The sequence below is a fragment of the Sinocyclocheilus rhinocerous genome, unplaced genomic scaffold (genome assembly GCF_001515625.1).
Source record: "Sinocyclocheilus rhinocerous isolate Xijiao unplaced genomic scaffold, SAMN03320098_v1.1 scaffold1654, whole genome shotgun sequence".
Lineage (NCBI taxonomy): Eukaryota > Metazoa > Chordata > Actinopteri > Cypriniformes > Cyprinidae > Sinocyclocheilus > Sinocyclocheilus rhinocerous.
Window position 1 is genome coordinate 294,456 of NW_015639533.1, and position 23,959 is coordinate 318,414.

Sequence of the window (23,959 nt, forward strand, 5' to 3'; positions counted from 1 at the left end):
AATTACTTTGCTTCCTAAGAAGCTGGCCATTTTTCACCCCTATCTGGTGGAAAAATATCATGATGATCTTTCTGAGCCATTTCTTGTATTAATTTGATGATGGCTTGCTCTCTCTGATAGGTAGATGTATTGACGTGTTAGTAAATCTCTCAATAATCTCTTGCAATATGCAATGTTCAAGAACACATTAGCATGTTACAGATTACACCAAAAACATATTGGATTTATCTTCTCTTCTAGTTTATTCATCTAACAGTACAGAAAATATTTCCCAGATATATATATATATATATATATATTTAATATTTTGGCTTTGATATGATAAACACAAATAATACAAAAGCCAGTTAATTAATTTTGCACACATTGTCTTTATAATGTAACCCTTAATATTTATCACACACACAGTATAAATGATTCTTCCTTTAATACATAAAAATACACAGCTGCTTTTATATTTTAGCAAACAGGGTCACAAGGAGATCAACATATTTGGAGGTCCTTGGCCTCAAGAAGTTTGAAAGCCCCTCCTAATTGGGAACAGTGAAGAGGGGTAAGAAAAGTCCCAACTACTCCTCTAAAGTCTTCAGTTTACTTCTACCTCCGTTTATCTAACAGAGAAATCAATTGGTGCTGAGCTTGATTACTGTACGTCCACCCCTGCCTGAGACTTAAGTCACTCAAAAGCTTGACACGAGTCAATACATGCCAGTTTCCGGTTCAGTCTACTGATTACTGATTAGAGGGAACCAGCACTATTTTTGTCTGATGGGAGCTCTTTAATTCAAATTCCAGAGCTAGATAGATGCTCTGAGTGACACAGTCATATGTGGCCCGGTAGGAACTGTGAGCAGAATCCAAAGAACCGGATCTGAGGCCCGCAGCTGAGTGCTGATTGAGTGAGCTCTCACGCTGTGAATCTCCCACTAGCTGCATCCTCTCTACTGTGTTTAATGTTTCCACTAGGCTTTACTACCCTAGCGAGTGACAATGGGGGCTAAAAACAAATCTTCATGTCACAGTTCATCTTGCAGAGAGAGAAACAGGCAGACGGAGAACGAGAGATAGAGAATGTCCCTGATGAAAAGACCAGCTTGGGCCATTATGTTGCTTCAAGACGGTTGTATATTTTGAAAACTATATTAAGGAATGTTTGTCGTCAATAAGGAAAAGGGGAAATGTACAATTAAATATATTCTTACTTCTGACCCACCCTACAATACAGAGGGCGACTGGTTATCGTGAGAGGATAATAGGGTCATTGGCCTAAATCATTATTAATTATCTCTTCAAAAGAGGGACTCAATTTCCTTTATCTTTTTCATCCACGTGTCTGTTAACCATGAAATCATCTCATTTGGACTTGCGTTACATTAAATTAACCTTATCCTGGTCTGGCAAAGCGCTGGACAGGTTATTCTAATATTATAAGTGCTACACCACAGCTATTCGGACTGAATTTATGGAAGGTGGTAATCGTATTCGAGGTCACAGACTTCACCTTAAGCAGTGAGACAACACATTATGTTGAACACATGTCTCTATTACCTACCTGTATAATCTACATTCAGAACAGGAATTCAAATTACAACTTGACTTTTACAAATTGCACACGTCATATTATATATAAAAATCATTTACATTTTCTCTGAATCACTACTTTTTATCTTAGTAATTAATAATTGGTTGTATTTTCTCTCCATTTCTCAGCTGCACTGTAAAAAATGAAGTTGTGAATAAAACATATTATTCTAGATTATACTATTATTATATTTATTATTATATTTTATTAAAATAATACTATTTCAGTCTTCAAAATTCAAAATCTCAACATTTCAAAAGCTCATGTTTAATTCATTGTTACGAGCAGTTTCTTTGCAATTATTTGTGAAATTTACTAGCAATTTCTGAGTGAAAATTGTTTCTACACCATTGTCTTTGCAGTGCGCACCTATGCTGTAGTAGATGAGCCAGCTAGGGGACCTACATCACTCTGAAGGTGAATGTCAGTTAAGATAGAAGTGTGCATTTTGAAATACCTTCTACAAGGATGTAACGTGATTGCAAAGAATCATGGATAGCAGAAAAATGCTATCAAATCAGACCCTTTGAAAGTTACAAAGACTGACCAATCAGCATCCAGGACACCCATGCATCAACAGGTTAGGCATCTACAGTGTAGATTATATAAATTTTCTACAATCCATAAACATTTGATTTTTTTATTTATTTATTTTATATTCATTTGAATCTGTGAATATATAATAATATATATTTTTTAAAAAGCTGAATTGTCAGTAGCCATTACTCCAGTCTTCAATGGTAACATGTTCCTTCAGAATCAATTTGATATGCTAATTTGACACTCACAAATACCTTTATACCAAAAATACCAAAAAGTTGAAAATGGTTGTTCTGCTTAATTTTGTGTGGAAACTTCAATACAGTCTCTTTTTTCAGGATTCTTTGATGAATAGTGAGAGTTAAAATAATCCACTTGATCCATTTAAAGCATTCTTTCTGAATAAAAGTATCAATTTCTTTCTTAAAAAATCTGTGACCCCAGACTTTAAAACAGTAGTATATTATATATAGGCCTATATATATTTAGCAAGAAAAAAAGACTACCCAAATTAATTAACGATGCATATCATGTTTTGTGAAGTTGCAGTTAAAATCCACTTAGCTCAAAAAAACTCTTCAATTTATTTCAAAATCGCTTCAATTTATGAAGTCGCCTAGAATAACTTCAGTTACGGCAGAGGACACTTAATATAGAGAGGGAAACCTCGGATTGAAATTGCCTCGGGAAACCTCTCTTTTCTTCTTTCTTTTTTTTTTTTTGCGACTTCTGTCAGCTCTATTCCTGAAAAATAAGAGATACCAAGGAGGCACAATCAGTTTACCAATGAACTCTCTTTTGTTCAAGTCATCTTAAAAAGCCAAAGCAATTTAGGAACACTTTGTTCTCTCTGAAAGATCTCTTGCTCAGGGACCAGCTAATCAAATGTCCGAGGAGTCTATCTTCGGAGTCACTGGTCAAGTTCTCCACACACTTAAGGCGGGGAGGAGGGGAGAGGATCTCTAAGGCTTCATTACTATATGGCTGCACAGGGCACATGGTCCTCCGGACATGGCTGAAATCATATCCGTTTGTCTTCGGGGACAGGTACTTATTCATCCGCACCTTAACCTGCTGCAGCGGAGCGTGCCCTCCAGAGGGACCATCAACCATGGAGTTCTTTTCACACACAACTACACTCTATTCCACCATCTTATATCGCGCTCCCTTTTTCTCTTTAACCCACTGACAAACACAAACGCTCTGTTCCAAAATGTAGTAAACTACCTACGCAGGCAGGATTTTAAGGCATCTTATGTGTTCCAGAAAGCAGACATTTTAATTATGCTGCCTGCTAAGGTACTTTGTTTTAGTATTGCATGGCTGCGTCCAAATTTGCAGGTACTTCTTTTAATACCTTTGCAGCTGTTATAAAAGCATCTTCTATATAGTGTGAATGTGTGTATGAATCTAGCCCGGATGAACTACAACTGTTATGTTGTCATTGTCACGTGACCTACCAGTGTCATTTGTGTCGCTTCACTGCCATTCACAAATCCTCTCACTTGGCTTCATGGGATAGTAAAGTGTCTATAAAAGTGTTTATACTTCAGAATCTACTGTTTTATGAAATTTGGACACACTACTCTTGTCTGCATATTGTTTTTCCTCTACTATACTGAATATCATGTTTATACTACACATATGATTAGTACTTGAGCGTCAGTATCTAGTTGATAATAAATGGCAGTATTGCACATAAAACTGGAAAAACATTTTTTTTAAATAATTATGTCGGAGGAGGTGACTAACAAAAATTAGACTCTCGGTCCGCTCCTAAATGAGTTTTCTCGCCAAGTTTTTTGGATTCGGTAAAAAGGATGGGTGTTTGACACCCCAGCCTACAGGAAGGGGCGAGCAACTGTACATTCTTTTTGTGTGCTTTTGTACAGTTATGCTTACAAACTCTTTCCACCTCCCTACACTTGTATTTTGAGTGTGATTCTTTCAAAATAAAGTTACAGATGAATTTCTATGAAACTCTATGACATTTTTCCTTTTCAAAATTTCTAAAGATAGTTGCAATAAATCATTATCATGAATTCTTTTGGCCACAATTATCATTTAGTAAAAAAATCTGATACTGTGACAGCCTTTTTAGAAACATGCTAACATCAATCTCAATCTCAACACCAACATAGAGCTCAAATGGTCAAAACCAAAAGTATTTTCTCAATATATAAACATTTAAACACAACAAATAAAATTCACAATATATTACTATTCTTTCTTGTTGATTGAATACTGTACCATAGTAAAAAAAAAATCATATCATAATTTATTTATTTTAATTACATTTATTTCATACTAAGTTTACTTCAAATCCATTAACATGTTTATTGACATATCACTTAAGACTTACTGATATAAAATTATAATTCAACTTTATTTGGAGTATTTCTTCATTGTGCAATGCACATTTCTTAATATGTCGAAAATGTGTTTTAATATCACTATTAAATAAAAAAGGATTTCTGTATATTATCAGACTTTAAATGCAAGATATTTAAAGTGTACCTGATGTATACTTAGTTCCACTTTAGCACAATCAAATATACTTCAGTATATTTCTATTTAGCTTTCTTCAGCACAATTAAAATGCATTAAGCACAAAATTACAGTAGTTATCCCAATTTAGCAGACTTTAAGTATAGCAGTTTAGTATTCTAAAAATACAATTGCAATGCATTTTTATTAAGCACATAAATATGTAAATATGTTTACAAAATAAATGTATTTCAAATACATTTTAGTTTTTTTTTTCATTAGGAGAGTTACGACTACAACATACATTTTAAAACATGCTTTGTTTTACCTTCCCATCAATTTTCAAAACCTGCCATATCAAGAAACATGTTTAACTTGTTTTGCTCAGTCAGTGAAATGCACCGCAAGGCCAAGAGAAACGCTATGAAATGCAATGGGTAAAAGCTCAAGGTAAGATGTTTCCTGAAAAAAATTAAATAAATTAATAACAGCTTGAGGCCTCTTGGACTTAAAGGCCTGTGGGCAACAGCCCAGTCGGCTCTCTGGTTAATCTGTGAATGCCCAGAATCTTTTTCCTCACTCACAGTCACGCTTTTTCCTCTTAAACACATTCAGAAAAAAATGCCTTAAACACATAATGAGCAATGGAGGTAATAATGCTGTATAATTTCCTCTTGGTGGTGGTAATAAGAGGCTGTTAATGTGGGGTCACTGATTGGACACACTGTGAGAGAGCTCCTTTCGGCCGTTTACTACTGCCATCAGTAAATTGAAACTACTCACCATAGTCAGTGTCGTAGAAGATAATGAACTTCTGCCAGGTGTACTCCATCACCACTTGGAAGATGACATCATTTAGGTAGACGGGAGGCCGGACGAAGAGAGTGTAGTCGTCTGGTTGGGCGCGACTGGTGGCCGGGCAGCTAGAGCGAGGAGTGCCTGTGGGTGCCCTCTGGATGAAGAGGTGCGGGATGTGCATTGCGTCAGCTAAAGACTGCAGCGACACCGCAGACATACAGCCGATAGAGCTGACCAAGGCTAAGATACCTCTGTTCATCAACTCGCAGGCTGTGGGCGACAGAGAGAGAGAGAGAGGAAATATAAAATGGGAATGTGAGAAACTTTATATTTATATATTTATTTATTTATTTTATATTGGTTTGCTGGTTTTGAGGTACATTCACACCAAGAGCGATAATTATAAATATTAAAATTATTTGTGTCCACCAAGGGATGATAATGTTCTGTTAATTTTAAGTGCATGCTGCAGTTGTCATGTATCGCATGAAATGTTCAAGCTCTTTAATCTTGAGTGGATTCTGATTGGCTGTTAGTGTTTTTATTGTTTATCAGCAGGACAAAAATGTTCTAAAAATGATTCCAACAGTACTGACCCCCCTTTTGTCATGTAATTAGAACAATTATCAAAACCTTATAGTTATCAAACCCAGTCAGTCTGTCTGTTGGTTGAAGACCTGCTGCCGCCTAGCTAAACTGGATAAACACTTGCAAGATTAGCTTAAAAAGACAATTTGCCCAAAAACTAAACAAAATCCTCTCACCATTTTGAGAAATGTCTCTGTGTGTTCTATCTATACAAAAAAGGCAATGGTAACCAAAACGGTTCTTTATTCATTTATACAATCTTCAAAATATCTTCTTTTGCGCTCCAAAAAAAAAAAAAAAAAGGCATAAAGGTTTCGAACAACATGTGGATTAGTAAATGATGACAGAACTGTCATTTTTGGGTGAGCTATAGCTTTAAGTGCAGACCAGTCTGGGAGACCCTATTAAACCAGATAAGACCAGCAAAGCAGGTTAGTTTAAGCAGATTTCAACAGCAGATGAAGCAGATTAAATAAAAGATGCAACTTTCTGAGAGAGTTTAATCATTCAAACTGTTTAACAGCTAAAACACAGCACACTGGTAGCATGCTAATTAAGCCACCAGCATTAAACACATTAAAAAATTAAGATAAACATAATTGTAGATAGGTTGTAGACAGGCTACTTTACTATTGTGGCCTATCCCTACAGAAGGTAAGTACATAGTTCCCTAGTTCTTCAAATTTATATGACACCAGTCAAGTTCCATTTTGTTCAGTCAAGTAACCATGTGGCTTGCTATCTTGGAGAAATATATTTTATGGCTCAATCCCTGAGCGTAATCACAGGCTGGCAGCCAAAGGTGGTGGCGATCAATATGTCTTTACCAATGGCTTTAATTACAACTGTGCAAATATGATTATTTCCCCTCCACTTAGAGCTTCATTAACAATTCAGCACTTTTAGAGACTCTCCCATCTGAATACCATCAGACAAAAAACATTTGGGAGTCTATCACACAGGCTAGGGTGTTTATGGAAAAACATACGAGATACAGCATTCTTCAGTATAAATACTTAGTTTTGAAATTTTAATTTGACAAACATTCCATTCATAAGCACTTACACGGTTTGCATAAACAGATGCTCATCAGCACAGATGCAGCTTTAAGAGTGCTGACTGGTTACTTCATTTTTTTTGCTGCATAAATGCTTTAATGCTTGACTATTCTGATTGAGTTCCTGCAGTGATTTCTGTAATTACACTCCACAACCTACTGCATAACTCCATTTTGTAATGAAGCACAAATCTATTTCCAAAGAAATGAAAGTCCCTCCCACGAATAACCTCACCCTTTTTGTCCTTGTTCAGTTTGTGGCTCCCGGATGTGCAGTAAAGCTGATGTCAGACATGAACATTCATCTCACTTGACTCATTTTATTTAGCGTAACTGAAGTTGGGGAAGGTAAAATGCAGTATGTCGAAGTGGGCCATGGAGCAGTGAAATTTTGCCAACTCCGGCAAAAAAAAAAAGAAAAAAAAGAAATGAGAGTGTCAACCAGGGGCAGAATGACAGGAAGGGAAGACGCAAACAATAGTGCTGAAAAAGCAAACTGCGAAGCGAAATGAAATGGACAATTGAGGCTCATTGGAAAAACGTGCCTCTACCTACTGTACATTCAATGCATTTTCTAGCTGAAATAAAGTGTCAGTTAAGCACACCAGCAAATTGAATTTCTTTTTCACATAAATTATGCTTACAGGGGCAGATTATTGATTAATAAAGACTTACTTTTGCACAATTCCTTGCATTATACTATGTTATGACCTCAAACTTTTACCATAGTGTGCGATTTAAACCAGCTCCATACTGTATGTGTGGCTTTTCTGACAAAGTAAACTTGCTTGGTAGCTCACCTGGTACAGCACTACACTTGCAATGCAGAGTGCTTTTATGAACCACGATGACACTCAAAAGAGATCAAAGTCTTGTAAAAGCAAGCTAAAATAGAATGGCTTTCATCTTATGTTTGATTTGGTTAACACTGTCGGTTAGGTTTAGGGTAGGTGGTACATTATTTTCAAAGACATTAACCTTTTAGAGTTACTCACCTGACATTCACCTGACCATGAAACATTGCTAGATTCAAGTTCATCTGTTTTGAATAAAACTGAATGCACCTTTACCGTCACTCACTGGACATTTCACTTTGAAATGGTCATGAAACATATAAGAAGCAACATGATATTTTCCAGAAATGTCGATACTAGCACGTCTTTCCAATGAGCCTGGGTTGGAAAAGGAGACTATGTGCAACCTAGGCCATTTTAAGTCACCTCATATTGAAATCATTCTATGAGTGAACTTTGTAAATGACCTAGGGTATTTTTGTTTTCCAATCAAAATCTGGGAATCATTCAGTATGCTGAGTTGAATAGAATTTTTAAGCTTTGATGATGGGCATATTTGGTATCAAATTAATCTTTGTGTAAATGTTGAATATTGAAAATTATTTTACTTTTGCTCTGGAGAAAATAAAAAAAAAACTACTTGACTTATAGGGATAGTCCACCCAAAAATGAAAACTTCCACTGTACGTTTTGTCCATAGAAGTCACTTAAACATTCTTTAAAATATCCTCTTTTATTTTCCACAGTACAAAGAAATTCAGGTTTGGAACAACATAACAGCTAGTATAACATATAACAAAATCTTCATTTTTGGATGGACTATACATTTAAGGCCTCAAGAAAAATGCTAGCAATATTTGAGAATGAACAAGATCTGTGGATCATCCAGTGAAAGAAAGAATGAAAGAAAGGAAGGAAGGAAGGAAGGAAAGAAAGAAAGAAAGAAAGAAAAAAGATTTTGAGTTAATTTAGTTAATTATGATTTAATTATGAGTTATGAGTTAATTGAAAACATGTTTCTTTTAAAACAGTCCATTTAAACTCTGCAAAACAAAAGGAACTGCCAATCATTCTGAAAATACACCATAATGAAACCTTGACATTTGATCCCACAAAATGTGTGGAATTATAATGATTAACTTAACGCATGCAACTTAATTGATTAAATGCACAAGTTTTAAGCTGAATAAGCCGAGCTCCAGTTAATAAGATCTTGTTTAATGAGGTAGAGCGTTTTGCACTGCCTCCCGTTATGGCTTGGACTGACTGAAAATGGAAAGGCTAGCTAATCCTTACTTATTAAAGCACTTCTGTGAATTAGTGCAATGATCTGTCAGTGATCCACATTCCTCGTAGGTCTTGCTAACTATGTTAGCGAAAGGCAGTGTTGATCAATCATTACATATGAAGTCTTATAATGTTGTCCTTTGTTTGATTACATATGATCCCATCAAGTCTTGACATGGCCCGTTAAGTCTTGAATATTAAACCTTCAACTGAAGTTAAAAACACAAGCATTCATATTTGCACTAATTCTCACCAGGGACTGCATTATTCCCTGACACTTTCAAAACACTGCAATAATGCTGCATTAAAATTTAAATAAAGACTTATTTTTTCTTTGAAAGTAAACAGGGATATTCCATTTAAGGGCACCGACTTTATTCTCTTAAAACCTGATTTATTTCAGAGAAAATTGCTTATCTACAATATATTGGATTAGTTAAAAAAAAAGCTTTTTTTAAGGGTAAAAAGAACGTACTTAAAGAGTGCTTTCTATCACTGTGTTTTTGAAGTTGACTCAATTAGGATGTTTACTGTTAATTAGTGTAATTTAGCATAAGTAATTCATGTTCAATATGTTTCTTCCCAACCTAATTGTGATTGTGTTGATTATAAATAAGTTACGCACTGTTCATTTCCATTTCATTAAAAATACAAAGCAGACAAATAGTGTTTAAGTCTCTGACATATCTCCCACATTAGTACCTGAAGTACCCTGCACATACAACTGATGCACAAACATTAAAGTTTCCCTTTAACAACAACACAAAATATTTCATCTTGGAGACTCTAATCAATTCATCTTCATTCATTACTCTTATAAACATCAAAATAAATACTTTTAATATTTTACATGAATACAATTTTGGTATTTCTAATACAACATTAAAGTTTCCCTTTAACAACAACACAAAATATTTCATCTTGGAGACTCTAATCAATTCATCTTCATTCATTACTCTTATAAACATCAAAATAAATACTTTTAATATTTTACATGAATACAATTTTGGTATTTCTAATACAATTTGAAGTAAATGTTTATTTTTAAAGAAATTATTCATTTTATTAAGCAATGATGCATTGAATTGCTCAAAATGGATAGTAAAGACATTCATAATATTATAAACAATTTTTATTTAAAAAAATGCTATCCTTTTGAACTTTATATTTATCAAACAATACAGAAAACACTATTACCGTTTCCGCAATAATATTAAGCTGCAAAACTGTTTACAACAAAAAATATTATTATTATATATTAATATAATAAAAATAATATTATATTATATATTAATATTTAACATTAATGTTTAACATTAATACTGTTTTTATATACTTTTAATCAAATAAATGGAAACTTGGTGAGGATAAGAGACTTAAGAGAGAAAAGAGAAAAGAGAAAACGAGAAAAGAGAAAAAAAGATAAGAGAAAAAAAAAAAAACTACTTACCAACCCCAAACATTTGACCAGTGGTTGAACAGTCTAAGAATTATCATTTTATTTATTATTTGCCCATATTCAGATTTTATAAACAAGCGAATTAAAGTTAATAACTAAAGTTGAACTCAATCAAATCAATCAGCCAATTCATAAAAAAAAAAACATACAGTATAATTGTAACCACCGGAGATGAAGGCTAAAGCTTTTTTGAAGTAAATGTTTATTTTTAAAGAAATTATTCATTTTATTAAGCAATGATGCATTGAATTGCTCAAAATGGATAGTAAAGACATTCATAATATTATAAACAATTTTTATTTAAAAAAATGCTATCCTTTTGAACTTTATATTTATCAAACAATACAGAAAACACTATTACCGTTTCCGCAATAATATTAAGCTGCAAAACTGTTTACAACATTGAAAATATAAGGAACATTTCTTGATCGCCAAATTAATATATTAGTATGATTTCTGAAGGGTCATGTGACACTGAAGACTGGAATAATGGCCGCTGAAAATTTTGCTTTTAAATGAATTAATAATAATTAGTGCTGTCAAATGATTAATCACATCCAAAATAAAAGTTTGTTTACATAATATACTGTATGTGTGTGTACTGTGTATATTTACTATGTGTATATATATATATATATATATATATATATATAAACACATGCAGTATATCTTTTTGAAAATATTTACATGTATTTACATGCATATGTTTATATTCATATAATTAAACACCAGCCGCGAAAATCCATCTACATATATATTCTGGTAATGTTTGAACTGTAAAAGCTACATTTGGAAAACATTATAGCATACAGTAATTTGCTATGCTCTGCTATGCTCAGCTGTCGCGGTTGCAGCCGAGTTAGGCTACGTAATTCGTGGTAATGTTTGTAGCCTGCTGAAAAAACCTATATACAAATAATTTATAAACATTTATAATCAAATGTAGCTTTTACAGTTCAAAATTACCTGGAGATATATGCAGACGGATTTCCGCGTCTGGTGTTTATGAATAAAGATTTATGTATAGCCTACATCTCCGGTGGTTATGTGTGTGTGTATGACAGATAGTTTTCTATGGGAAGAAATCGCTTCACGTGAAACATTGCTCATTCATATTCTGACACTTAACAAATTGTCTTCATATTCTGGGCTAGCTTGTCTGTAGCCTATATGTTTATTATAAGGTGTGTCCTCCAGTGTCACTGTTTTAGTAGGATATTAAGCCACATTAAGCATTTGTGAAACAGTCCGCGGCCACACCCCCGCCCTAATGGTACAGCCCACAGCGCGAATAGTAAGATAAAAAAAATTGAAAAGTAAAAATTGTTTAGATTTTATCATTTCTGAAGTCACAATTTAGCAAAAGTAAAATTGAAAAAATGGCAATTATTCATTTATGAAGTAACTGAAAAAATGAAAAAATTAATGTTTGGTTTCATTTTTGCATTTTTGCATTTGCTCCATATGGTCTGAAATTGAATTGTGAAGCGTTACACGGACCTCACTGCATCAAAATCTTTATTTCTGGACCTCACATGTAGTCCTGAGTTCCCAATAACATAGGGATGTACAAGTCTTAGCAAGTCCAGAGTGCAACACACAAATCCCATCTGAGAGACAGTGCAGAAAGAGCCCACTGACTCCTGACAGATCAACATGAGCGAAACCTAATGTAAATCTCAGCTGCTGCTGTCATGCTCACACTCCTTTTTTCTCCCAACATGCTCACCTCCTCCCTTACTCATACCTGTGGGTGTATTTGTTCACTTCTAGTTTGAATAAATAGACCTTTTCGGATTTATAAATACATGCAAAAGCAGAAGATGAAGCTGAAGACAAAGAAACACAGGGGGAAAAAATGTTGAGAGATCTGGTTTAGCACGTAGCTTGTGGCCTCTCACACCGGTCTATATCAGGAGTCCTTAACGTTTCTCATCACCACTTAGACACACACACACAGAGACCCTTCTCTCCACTGAAAATCTAACAGTGTTGAGCACTCCAGATAAATTTGTCCCAGGAGAGCACTGGCTTTCCTTTTTATAGTGGAGGCTTTTGCTGCTGTCATTTTTATGAGGAAGATCCGCAACTCATCCTTCCTCCCTTCCTCTCTCTCTCTCTCTCTAGCTTAGCCTTGACACTAAAAGGTGTTTCATCCTTCTCATCGGAAGGAATTGGGCACAGTGCTGGCTTAGAGCAAACAGATATTAGATATCTTCAGATTTGTCTTTAGCTCATATTATAATGTTTTCAATTGCTTCTTTGGGAATTAGATACTTATCAGTTGTTTAATTAGAGATAGAAGTGCTGGACAATGTTCTCTAATTACCCAGAGAGCGTGAAACCATTTTGGAGAGGACTGAGAATTTGTTAGCGATATCTCCCTCATGGTGTAATATTGTGCAATGTATTTATTTATTTTTCAGCAAGTTACACACTTAAAGAGAACATGGAATCAAAATTGACATTTTTTGGTGTTATTGTGAGAGACTAATTGGTGCATGTTACTCCAAATTGTTATTTTTATTTATTTATTTATTTTAAATAAATGTGACTAAATTATGAAATCTGCCATAGGTCACCAGAGAGAAGTCTATTATTTCACTGTAAGATTTAGTATTGACAATAATATTTTCATTAAACGTTACCAGAGCAAAAAATATACAAATAAAATAAATTAATAAAACATATGCATGCAATAGTTAAAAATAATTTCATTAACATGCATTTAGAAAACATGTGAATTAGGGTTAACTTCCATTTCACGTGGAGTTCAATAATTGGGGTGGGAATCTTTAGGTACTTCACGATCCGATCCGATTCCGATTCTGGGAGTCACGATCCGATTCCAAAATGATTCTTGATCTATATTTTTTCCTAATTAATTATTCTGCTGTGCAAATACTATCAAATTTATTTTGTGCAAATTTTACTTTTTTTTTAAATTAAATTATATAAACAGGCTACTTTTTAAAATAATTACTTATTTTAAAAATAAGTGTTCTTTAAGTAGGCTATCCGAAAGTTTACAGACAATCATAGTTATGGGTTTTTCTTTTTTCCTTAGCATTATTGCTGTTTGATTATTTATTACTCATGAGATCACAGACAGTGGCAGCTTTAACAGGCTGCATTCACACCGATTCACACTAATGCACATTTCTATTTTGTTATATCAGATGCTTTGTCCTGTTCTGAAAACATAACTGACTGTGTTTACATCAATTTCGTATAAAAGTATTCGGAGATGCAAGTGCATTTAACCGCAGCCGCGATCGAGCTTCAGGACATGAAACACAAAGCACACGTGAAAGTCTGTCAGTACGTGAGTTTCGTGCATCTTATACGTACTCCATTCCAAACGGCATAAAGGAAAGCATATCTAAAGTAAAATGCTGAAATAACGGCGGGTGGAAGCACACACTGTCAAGCAATGTGCACGTGTCTCACAGTGCATATTCTGTGCAATGAAGTCCGCCGCGATTGTCTCTGGCGCACACACGTGCCATATGCGAGGAAAAAACATGCTCAGAATCGATTCTGAAATGTTCAGAATCGATTCAGAATCATTGAAGAGAGAATCGCGATGCATCGGAGAATCAATTTTTTCTCCCACCCCTATTCAATAATTATTCCAGTATGGATAAAATCGAACCCCCTTTAATGAATGATTTAGTGATTCCTTCATTAAGAGACTTGTTCCTCCCCTAAATGAATCAGTGTGTAGAATTAATTGGTTAAATTAATAATTCAATGACTCACTCATAAAGACATGAATTGATGCTTATGAACCAATCGGTTTAGCAAATGATTCAATGGTGGCTCACTAACAAACTTACTGTCCCCTAATGGTGTAACGATGGCCTGTCTGGAATGCACAAATGCTTATGCACTACAGGCCTATTGTATATACTTTATATTTGTACTTAACCTGTTATTAATGTCTTAATTAATTAATTATCGCCATCTCTGTTTGAAACCTGCAATTGCAGTTATTTGCAGAATTATCATCCTATGTGGGTTGTGCATTGCCACAGCTCCTCAGCGCAGATGAATCTAATGTTTTGATGTGTATATGTGGCTGTCAGTCACCGCACTAGTGTGGATGATATTCACTGTACTTCGGAATCACAGATTCATCTGTACAAGCAAGCAACATATCTGCCACTTTTATTCTATTTAATATTATTTAATGCTTCATTGTTATTATTTTTAAGAGAAAGATAACATATTGAACATTTGTTTGGTAATTCTGAAACTTATAACTTTACATTATGAATCCAAGATAAATGTATATTATGTCAGATATAAGTAGATTATAGTAAATTAAGTTGTTGTTGTTGTTGTTTTTTTCTCGTTTTAACAGGTTGTATCCTATGTTTTCAACTAGATTTCTCCACCCAAAGAAATCAGAACCAAATGCCAATAACCATCTCTGCTACAACCTCAGCACGCTTCCTGCGCAGCAGATGTTTGCCAGCGAGCTGCGCGGGAGCTGTTTAGAAATGTGCTACGCAGTAAGGGAAAACGAGTCAAACAGTCCCAGGTGGGACAGTCTCCAAATGTCAGGATGTAAGTGTTTGATGAAGGGACGGTCGCGCGGCATTGACGGGATCTGTTTCGGTATGCCTGTTTGTGTAATGAAGACACGTGCGCAGGTTAGCGCACCAGCTGGCTGCATACGAGAGGATCAAATCAATGCGGTGCTGCAGGCACACCTGGTGCTGCGCACTTAAAAGATAGGTATAAGAAAAGCAACCACAGCCAAAGAAAAAGTCAAGGGGGGATGAAGTGAAAAAAGAGCTGAGGGAAACTACTCTGAACTCCCAAATCCCTGCGGTTAAACCGAGTGGGTTCCTATTTTGAAAGGGTGTTCTTGTGTGTGCGCCCTGCTGAAAATAACAGCCTGAGCTGGTGTAGGCTGGCCTAGTTGGTGTTCAGCTGGTTTACCAAGCTGACAATTGGCTAAAACCAGCAAACCAGACCTGGTAATGAGATCTGGCTGGTTTCTTACTCATTTTTTGTGAGCTTGTACCTGTGTGTACTCCAATATGACTGACCGGATCTGCAAAGTTTCACCCCTAATTGAAGCACTGAAGGAGTCATTCATCACGAGTGATTCTCCACATGCTAACACGGATGGAATCAACCTGTGACTCATTAGAAATCTCCTCGGCATCCATCCTCCCTCTCCTCCTTCTCTTTCATCTAACTCTATTCATCTTCTTTAGCTCTCGCTCTCTCTCTTTCCCCTGCAAGTCTCCGTACTTACCTGCCTCCTCTTATCTCCTCTAAGGGCTGGTCTCTGAACAAAGCCCCTCTGCGGTGATTGAAGGAGAGATATAAAACAAAGAGAGGGAAAAAATCTGGGATTTCTAAATTAAAGCAAAGCACCAGATGCCACAGATCTGGTCTCTAACATCTTTATGTGAAGAAAATATGCAAAGCCCTCCTCCTTTGGGATTCATCATCTAGGCAGTTGACATGATGCAATTTTACTGTATATTCAAACAAAAAGGCCATCATTTTCTCATAGGTTTTTCTCATTCTTTGAACAGCAGAGAATTATGTGTGTAAAACGATCTTTTCAAGTTGTATGGGTCTTAATTCCTAGCCAAATAAATAAATACATACATTAAAAAAATATTGCCGTTCTAAAGGGCAGTTCTAAGGTCAGTGGATATTCAGAGCTTAGTCTAGCTTTTTATTATTATTATTTTAGAAGTATTGGTACACAAAGTATTTTACAATAAATGTTGAAATGTCATTTTTAAATGAAACTTATATCTTATTTAACTGAAGTTAAAACTAAAAAGGTCTGTCTAATCTCAGACAAGTACAAAGTTTAAATTAAAAGAGTTTTTCAAAATGCAGTACTTAAAAGAACACTGGACTTTTATGTATTTCAGCTAAGCAAAAATCATAATTCTGTACAGCCAATGAAAATATAATTAAAAGTGATGATTATTCTTATGAAATGAGACAGAAGATTAGAGTACAGAGATAAAAGATAAAAGGAAGTTACAACTCTAAAATACAGATACAATTTTTAAGAAGAGTCCAAAGTAGTTTATAAAAGAGCTATTGATGTAAAATGTAATTTGCTGTCATTTAACTTGTAATATTTAAAAATAAATCATAAAATAATTAACTAGATGAACAAATACAGTCATTAAAATCATAATGTTTAAGAGGAACTGCATCTGTATGTGGAACTGTTCCCTGCACATTTTCTGTGACGTAACATAATAGAAAAAGTGATTTTCAACATTTTGAATTAAAAGTGATACGTTTTTATCATTAGTTTGAACAGCAGAGAATTCTGTGTATAAAACGATGTTTTCAAGTTGTATGGGTCTTAATTCCTAGCCAAATAAAGGGATCACTTTTAACAAGTGATTTTTAACCTACGCTCTCTCTCACCCTCCTGGCTATCTGCTATGGTTTCACATTGTTAAGCATAATATAGTTTAGAGATTTAATAATTTTTGTGGATGCAGCATATGGCAGGCTACTAGGGCTGTAAATAATATCAATATCTCGATTTTAATCGATTCTCATTTTTACAGAACGATATCGATTCATAAATCCCAATAATCGATTAGTCTAGCCTGTTCTCAGTTAATGGATGGAACATTGAAGGGCACCTCCCACCCAATAAATTGCAATAAGCATTGTGCTTTGGTACTTTTAATATGAAACAAAGTCTCAGATTACAACTTTACAATCTGTATCTTGTCTCATGTAATCTCTCAATTAGTGTTTCGGCCGCGCAAAGTAATAAAAAAATATAAAAAAATATTTATCCAAAATAATCGATATTGAATCGAATCGAATAGCAAGCTTGTCAATGAGAATCTAATCGAATCGTGAAATTTGTGTCAAAACCCAGCCCTACAGGCTACAGTTGGCAACAATGTGGGAAAATCATGTAATATATTGAAACATCCCACACATGCTATATTCCATCTAAAACTATATTAGAATACATTTTCTATTCATTTATAATTGCAATGCACGCATTTCTTATAACCTCATGTTAATTGAGGGCACTGCAGATTAATTTAAAGGGGTCATATGATGCTGCTAAAAAGAACATTATTTTGTGTATTTGGTGTGTAAAGGCAAATAGATGATTAAAACATTAAAAGAAAAAAAGAAAAGAAAAGAAAAAAAAGAAATGTGACTTAAATTTTACAGAGTGATGAGATATAATTATAGGTTGATAATACGTCTTCTTTTTCCCAGACATGTCATGGCTGAGACTTCTGAATTGCCTAAAATATCTGGGTTCTGGCTTTGGTTTCCTACTGTTTTCATGCTTGCTTAAGGTAATGATTGAAAAGTGATGTGACCAATAGCATGCAGGCATTGTAAATAATCAACCAATCATGGCATAGGAGAAGGTGAGATCAGTAGAGAATGGCCAAAGCAATGCAAATATGCATACATGTATGAGGAAAGGAATATATAGTAGATTTTGATTCAAAAGCATTTACAAATCTTTTTCCCCCACATCAGATCTTTTCAAAGAATATGTTGATTAACATAACCAGTTATAAATCAAAATGATCTGATCTTGATCGGACCACATTTATGAAGTATGTTTTTATGTTTATGATGCTTTTGTGTATTTTTTTCTAAGTAATAGAGGGGAAATAAAATATAATATAATATAATAATAAAATACTGCAAAACCTTGTTCATGATAGAAACAAGTCAACTTCTCATTCAGGCTGATGTTGTTAATATACATACCCTTTCTGAACATAATAACAAAAAATATCTTACCTATTTTGACTGAGGTTATGCAATGTTTCATTATATTTTGCTTATAGGTATTCAATTCCAGCAGCTGCTATGGAAGAGTAAGTGTGGGAAGATAATTTATGGGGCCAAAAGACTTTGACTTAACCAGAATGAGGTTATGAGAACTGCACCTTTGCTGAAGAAGAGAGAAAAGAGATGCTTTGAACAGATTTGGCTGAGGGCTAAATTCATACAAGAAAAAAGCAACCTCTCTTCAAACAGAGCAATGGTTCCAAGGGACATATTTGCTCACTGATTTTAAACATTGAAAGGGCAGAGCATTGTGTGTGTCTGTGTGTGTGTGTGTTTTAATCAAAAGTGCAGGTGTGAGTCTGTGTAAGGACATCTTTGTCATAAATATGGATGTGGCGTTGTGTCTTCTCTCTGGCAGCATGCCATCCTGCAGCTCAGTGCTGATTCGTCTGAAAACTCTACAGCATGTCCATCGCCGACACAAAACAGGAGGTGACATCACCACTCTGTCCACCACAGCACTCATCAAAGCACCATCTGATCTAAGTCTATTAGTCCATTACCCTCACACTTGGGTCTCAACCTCGCAAGGTGAAAGCTACTCACTGCAAGCAGCTCTGAAGCTATCGCTCTGCACTTTTTATCCCTTATAAAGGAGAGAATGTTATACTGTATATAGCATACTAAAAGACATAAATCACATAACATAAATTGTGCAAAACTGTTGAAGATTCTATTTACAGTATAACTGTAAATAGAGTAACTATAAATATACATTTACATTTTGTCTTGTAATACACACAACAATGAAATATTATATATTATAAAATAAAATAGATATAAAATAGATAGATGTAGTTGACATTTCTGTGTGCGACAGTGCGGAGCGACATCGTGGAAGGCAGACGTGAAATTGAGGAGGAGTTTATCGCTAAATGAGGAGCTTGAGCTCCTTTTACAATCTGGAACTGGTTTGGTTTGGGCTGTACAGTGCGACAAAAAATCGGTCTGAATAAATGTACTACAGTAGCATGTGTGCGATACAGTTTTGCATGCGTAGGAGCCTGTTTACAAACCTGTTGTCCAACAAAGATATCATTTATTGACATGCTTTTTCTCCAAATGAACTTTTAACATAGTCGAGTGTTTGAAATAACTTATTTTTGTGACCAGACGTGGTTTCATATTACAGAATGATAGTATTATATACAGTGATAAAGGTTATGTCGTTTAGCATTGCATTATAAATGTACTTTCCTTATTAAAAATACCCAAGATTGCTTGAGGAACACACATAAACCATATATTTTGTGCGATCATGTTTATTGTCTTCACATTTCATCAGTTAAAATTTCTCTATCTCCGCTGTGTGTTTTATTCAGCGATAACTGGATACCTTTGTCCATATTAGGGATTTCCTGGAGCGTCGTCAGTATTATTATCTCTGCGATGCATATGTTGAGCTTCTGCGCAAGGGCGCCCTCCGGCTTCCAGTATGAATTAAACTACATTACGTGTGTACTCAGTAATGCTCACAACACCCTATTTTGGGTAAAAAAAAAGGAAATATAATACTTTTATCTAAAGAAACAGGATTCCCTGAATTATCGTCATTGATATCGTTATTGCAATATATACCAGAAATATTGTGATATATTTTTAAGCCCATATCACCCATCCCTAGTTTGTGTGATAATATATTGTGTGATATAGCATATTATAGTAGGTTACATTAATATTTACTATTAAAATTGTATGATAGCAAAGCGTTTTTGTATTTTTCTATTTCACCTTTGAGCTATTTGATTTTTTTGGACAAAGATACAGAGAGCGGAGACAGGAAACGATGGGGTAAAGAGTCTCTGCTTGGAAAATGTCACAAGCCGCATTCGAACCTCAGGTCATCTGCGTAAAAACACCAATACATGCTGCTCCCTCCAGGCCACTTCTTGGAAATCTAAATAGCATTGTTCATGCTTTTGTCTGGTTCCACCAGGCTACTTGGGTGTAAATAGCCATGCTGTGTGGCTGGTGCTATTTACACCCAGTGCAAATAATCACTCCGTATTTTCCCCATTTCCTGGCCGAGAACTTATTTGACATAACAAAGGTGCATGTGAGCTGAGATCGCAGCTCTACAGCCAGACTCAGTTGGAAAGATGTGAATGTTTGTGTGTGGAAAAAAAAATGAGAGTGTCTGTGTGTGTGCATGTGTGTGAAGGACAAATACAGCAAGAAGAACGCTTGAAAGGAGGATGTGACAGAAAAAAAGAGAAGGATTCAGACAAGAGAGGATGAGCAACGTTGGAAAGAGCAGAAGGAAAGGAGAAAGGTGAAGAAAGAAATGCTGATAGGGAGTCAAAAAAGAGCGATTGCACTGTGTTGTGTCCGCGACAGATGGTCGGCCGCCGAGGAATGAAAGAAAAGGAAGCGGTTGGGAATGATGTGTCCCTCTCATCGTTTCAAGCTGAAAGCAACTATCAAAACTCTGTTTCATCTTCTGGAGAAAGCAAGTGTTGTCCTGTTTACTCTCTAATAAACCCAGCAGAGCTGTGATCATGCACTATCAAGCCATGTTTCCATTACCTTCACTGTAGACATTACTATGGTCACTGGACCAGGGTAACTGTGAGGCCGGGTTGTTGTGAGGACAGCGACGCTCTCATTTTCTGCTTTTGCTCTCTCTCTCTCTCTCTCTATTTCTCAGAATGCAATGTTCTTTGGAGAATGAGCTGCAGCTTATTGTGCACCTCAATGCCGATGAGCATTCAGCCCACTCCTCCAACTCATCAGAGTGTTCTTGAGATGCACAAGGAGCGTGTGTGCAGATGTGACTCTGTTGAGGGTTAAGTGTGTGTGTCGGACCAAAAGAAAGAGAATTCTGAGTGTTTGCATCGAAGGAAAGAGAGACAGTCTGAGACATCGTCCAAGATTTCCAAAGAGGTCAACGGGTTATGGTGAGTTGAATGAAAACTCAAACATCTCACCAAATACTTAGAACCTTGACCTATCGGTTTTCTACTGTCATCAGCTCTTCTCTACTGTTCCTGCAGCTGTCTGTTTTCCCCTCATAACCTCCAAACATCACATGATCCTCTTCTCTCACAAACATTTGGCAGTTTTACTGTTTTGTGCACTGTTTTCTTTTGTTTAGGCTCTTCTAGCTTGAACCGCAGCCTACAGATCGCCCACAAACCGATGGTTCTATTCTGATTGGCAGGTGCTATGCTTCCAGAAGTCCAGGAAACCTTTGATGTCATTTTGATATATAGTTTTCAATTGTTCTTATGTACAAGCCATTAAAAACACTGAAGATAAAAAATCCAAAGTAATGGTACTAGACTTGTTGCAAAGTTGTTAGAAAGTCTAAGACTAAGGCTTTCCTGACTCTAGGAATCACACAGAGGCATTCATGAGTGAACAATGGCTTATAAAAAGTTATATGGAGAGAATGAGATGACCTTATGACTCTACCCTGCTGACTGCTACTGGGAATCATACACACAGTATAAAGTGTACTCAAAGCCATGTGTTAAGCCAAGTAATACACAAATCTCTTCCTTACACAGGCACTCAAGCACGTGTACACGCACAAACACACATGCTTCAACACATGCTCATGCATGCACTGAAAAAACGGCCTTCGGGAAGGCAATGGCATTGCTAGCCACTGAGGTTGAGAGTAAATGCAAACACAATGTGAAAAATTGGGATTTGAAAATCAAGGACAATGGCACAAGGACAACAAAATTGGCAGCCAGTGTCCATCAAGCTTTTTCATTGTAAGAGGCTTTGGTACTCAAATGACTTTCAAGCAACATGGGTAGATAATGATATAAAGTCAACCAGAAGAAATAAAGTCATAACTGTGTGATAGAGAGTCCCATAGTGAAATATACAGTTTTACAGAAAATAAACAATATTCAAAATGCATAATTTTGAAATATTAAGTGACACTGACCTCCTCGTATTAAAATGCATTTTTAGTGATTTAATCACAACTGCTCAGTCGATAATAAATATTCTATAATAATAATAATAATGTTATAAACTTAATACAATCACAATATAAAAGCCAAATGATTTATAGTGTCAAAAATAAAAAAAATGTTGATTTAGCCCTGTTTACACCTTGTATTTATATATACAGTTCTATTGATTAAACAAACAAACAAACAAACAACCAGATATAGATAGACAGACAGACAGACAGACAGAAAAACAGACAGACAGATATAGATAGATAGACAGACAGACAGACAGACAGACAGATAGATAGATAGATAGATAGATAGATAGATTTTACATTGTAAAATACAGTATTGCAAGATATGAAGTCATGCAAGTATAAATAAAATATTAGATTTTTATTTAACTCTGAGGCTAAAAGGCTTCCTTACAATTGCCCAACTTTTTATTTATTTACTTGAAGTTGCATTTAAAATCCACTATAGCACAAAAATCTGAGCCTCGGATGACATTCTGTATGACATTCTGACTAGCTGCACCTGTTCCACATTGATCTGCACTACAGTTCATGCTACAGCTCTTTTACCCTTATTCCACCAGAATGTCAAAGATGCTTCAATAGTTCAGCTTTTACATCTCAATTCCGTGTTTTATTCCAAGAAACACCTGTGTGGAAAACACTGTCTGCACTGAAACTGTATTTTTCCTTCTGTTCCACCACTTTAAAGTTGTTAAAGGTAGGTTTGGCACATCTCCTGTAGTCGGTTTGATGCGTTCGATTGCTTTGTCTTCTTTTTTACAAACCACAAAGCATTCAGGGCACTGATTCAGGTACAGCGAGCAAAGACAGCTTCCTATTGGCATTGATTGCTGCTCATTAATTGTCTAAGCCATAGGTAATTAACTACAAAAAACACCACAGCATCCCAGACAATTCTTTCCATTATGAAAAAGAACTGGGCCCAGGATCCTCTGCGCTCAGTGGTCTTTTCTCTGTTTTTCTACACATTTCTCTTACAGTCCTAGTTTTAACGATCTTTTCTGTCTCTCTCGTGAGCTATTCGATGGCAGCTTGTGATCACGAAGTGACTAAGGACAGCGCAGGCAGGGCTAACTCCCAGTGGAGGATGGGAAGGGTTATATAGCTCCAGACTGACAACTAATCTGAGCCTCAGAAAAAGACTCTGAAACCTCTAGCGACACCGTAGACCGTAATCATAACACACACACACACACACACACACACACACACACAGAACAGTCTCAAACCACTAAATGCATGTGAAGAGTGCACAAGACATGCAATGTACGAGTGATGCTGTCAGAATAACAAAAACAGGCCTCTTCTATTTGGATACTTGGATTCAAACCACCAAATTACAAGTTTTAACACCATAAACAAACAGAAAATGTTGTCGTGCACAGATAGCAGCTCTCTGAACAGCTGAATATTTGCACAAGCCACCTTCGCGTACAACCTTGTTCAAACACTCAATATCAGCTGAACAGCAAAAAGACTAACTAGCCAGAGCGAAGTTTCTCTTAACAAAAAAATAGGCACACACACACACACAGAACAGTCTCAAACAACTAAATGCATGTGAAGAGTGCACAAG

At 35.6% G+C, this 23,959-nt stretch overlaps 1 protein-coding gene across 2 annotated transcripts in view; it reads right to left on the reverse strand.

The window, feature by feature from the left end:
* LOC107751431 (glutamate receptor ionotropic, delta-2) overlaps window positions 1–23,959 on the reverse strand; it is a 422,702-nt gene that overhangs the window by 196,561 nt on the left and 202,182 nt on the right. For both annotated transcript variants that reach the window (XM_016567160.1, XM_016567161.1), the window contains exon 3: window positions 5,393–5,677. In XM_016567160.1, coding sequence (XP_016422646.1) covers window positions 5,393–5,677 — 285 coding nt within the window. The remainder of the gene's footprint in view (window positions 1–5,392; window positions 5,678–23,959) is intronic.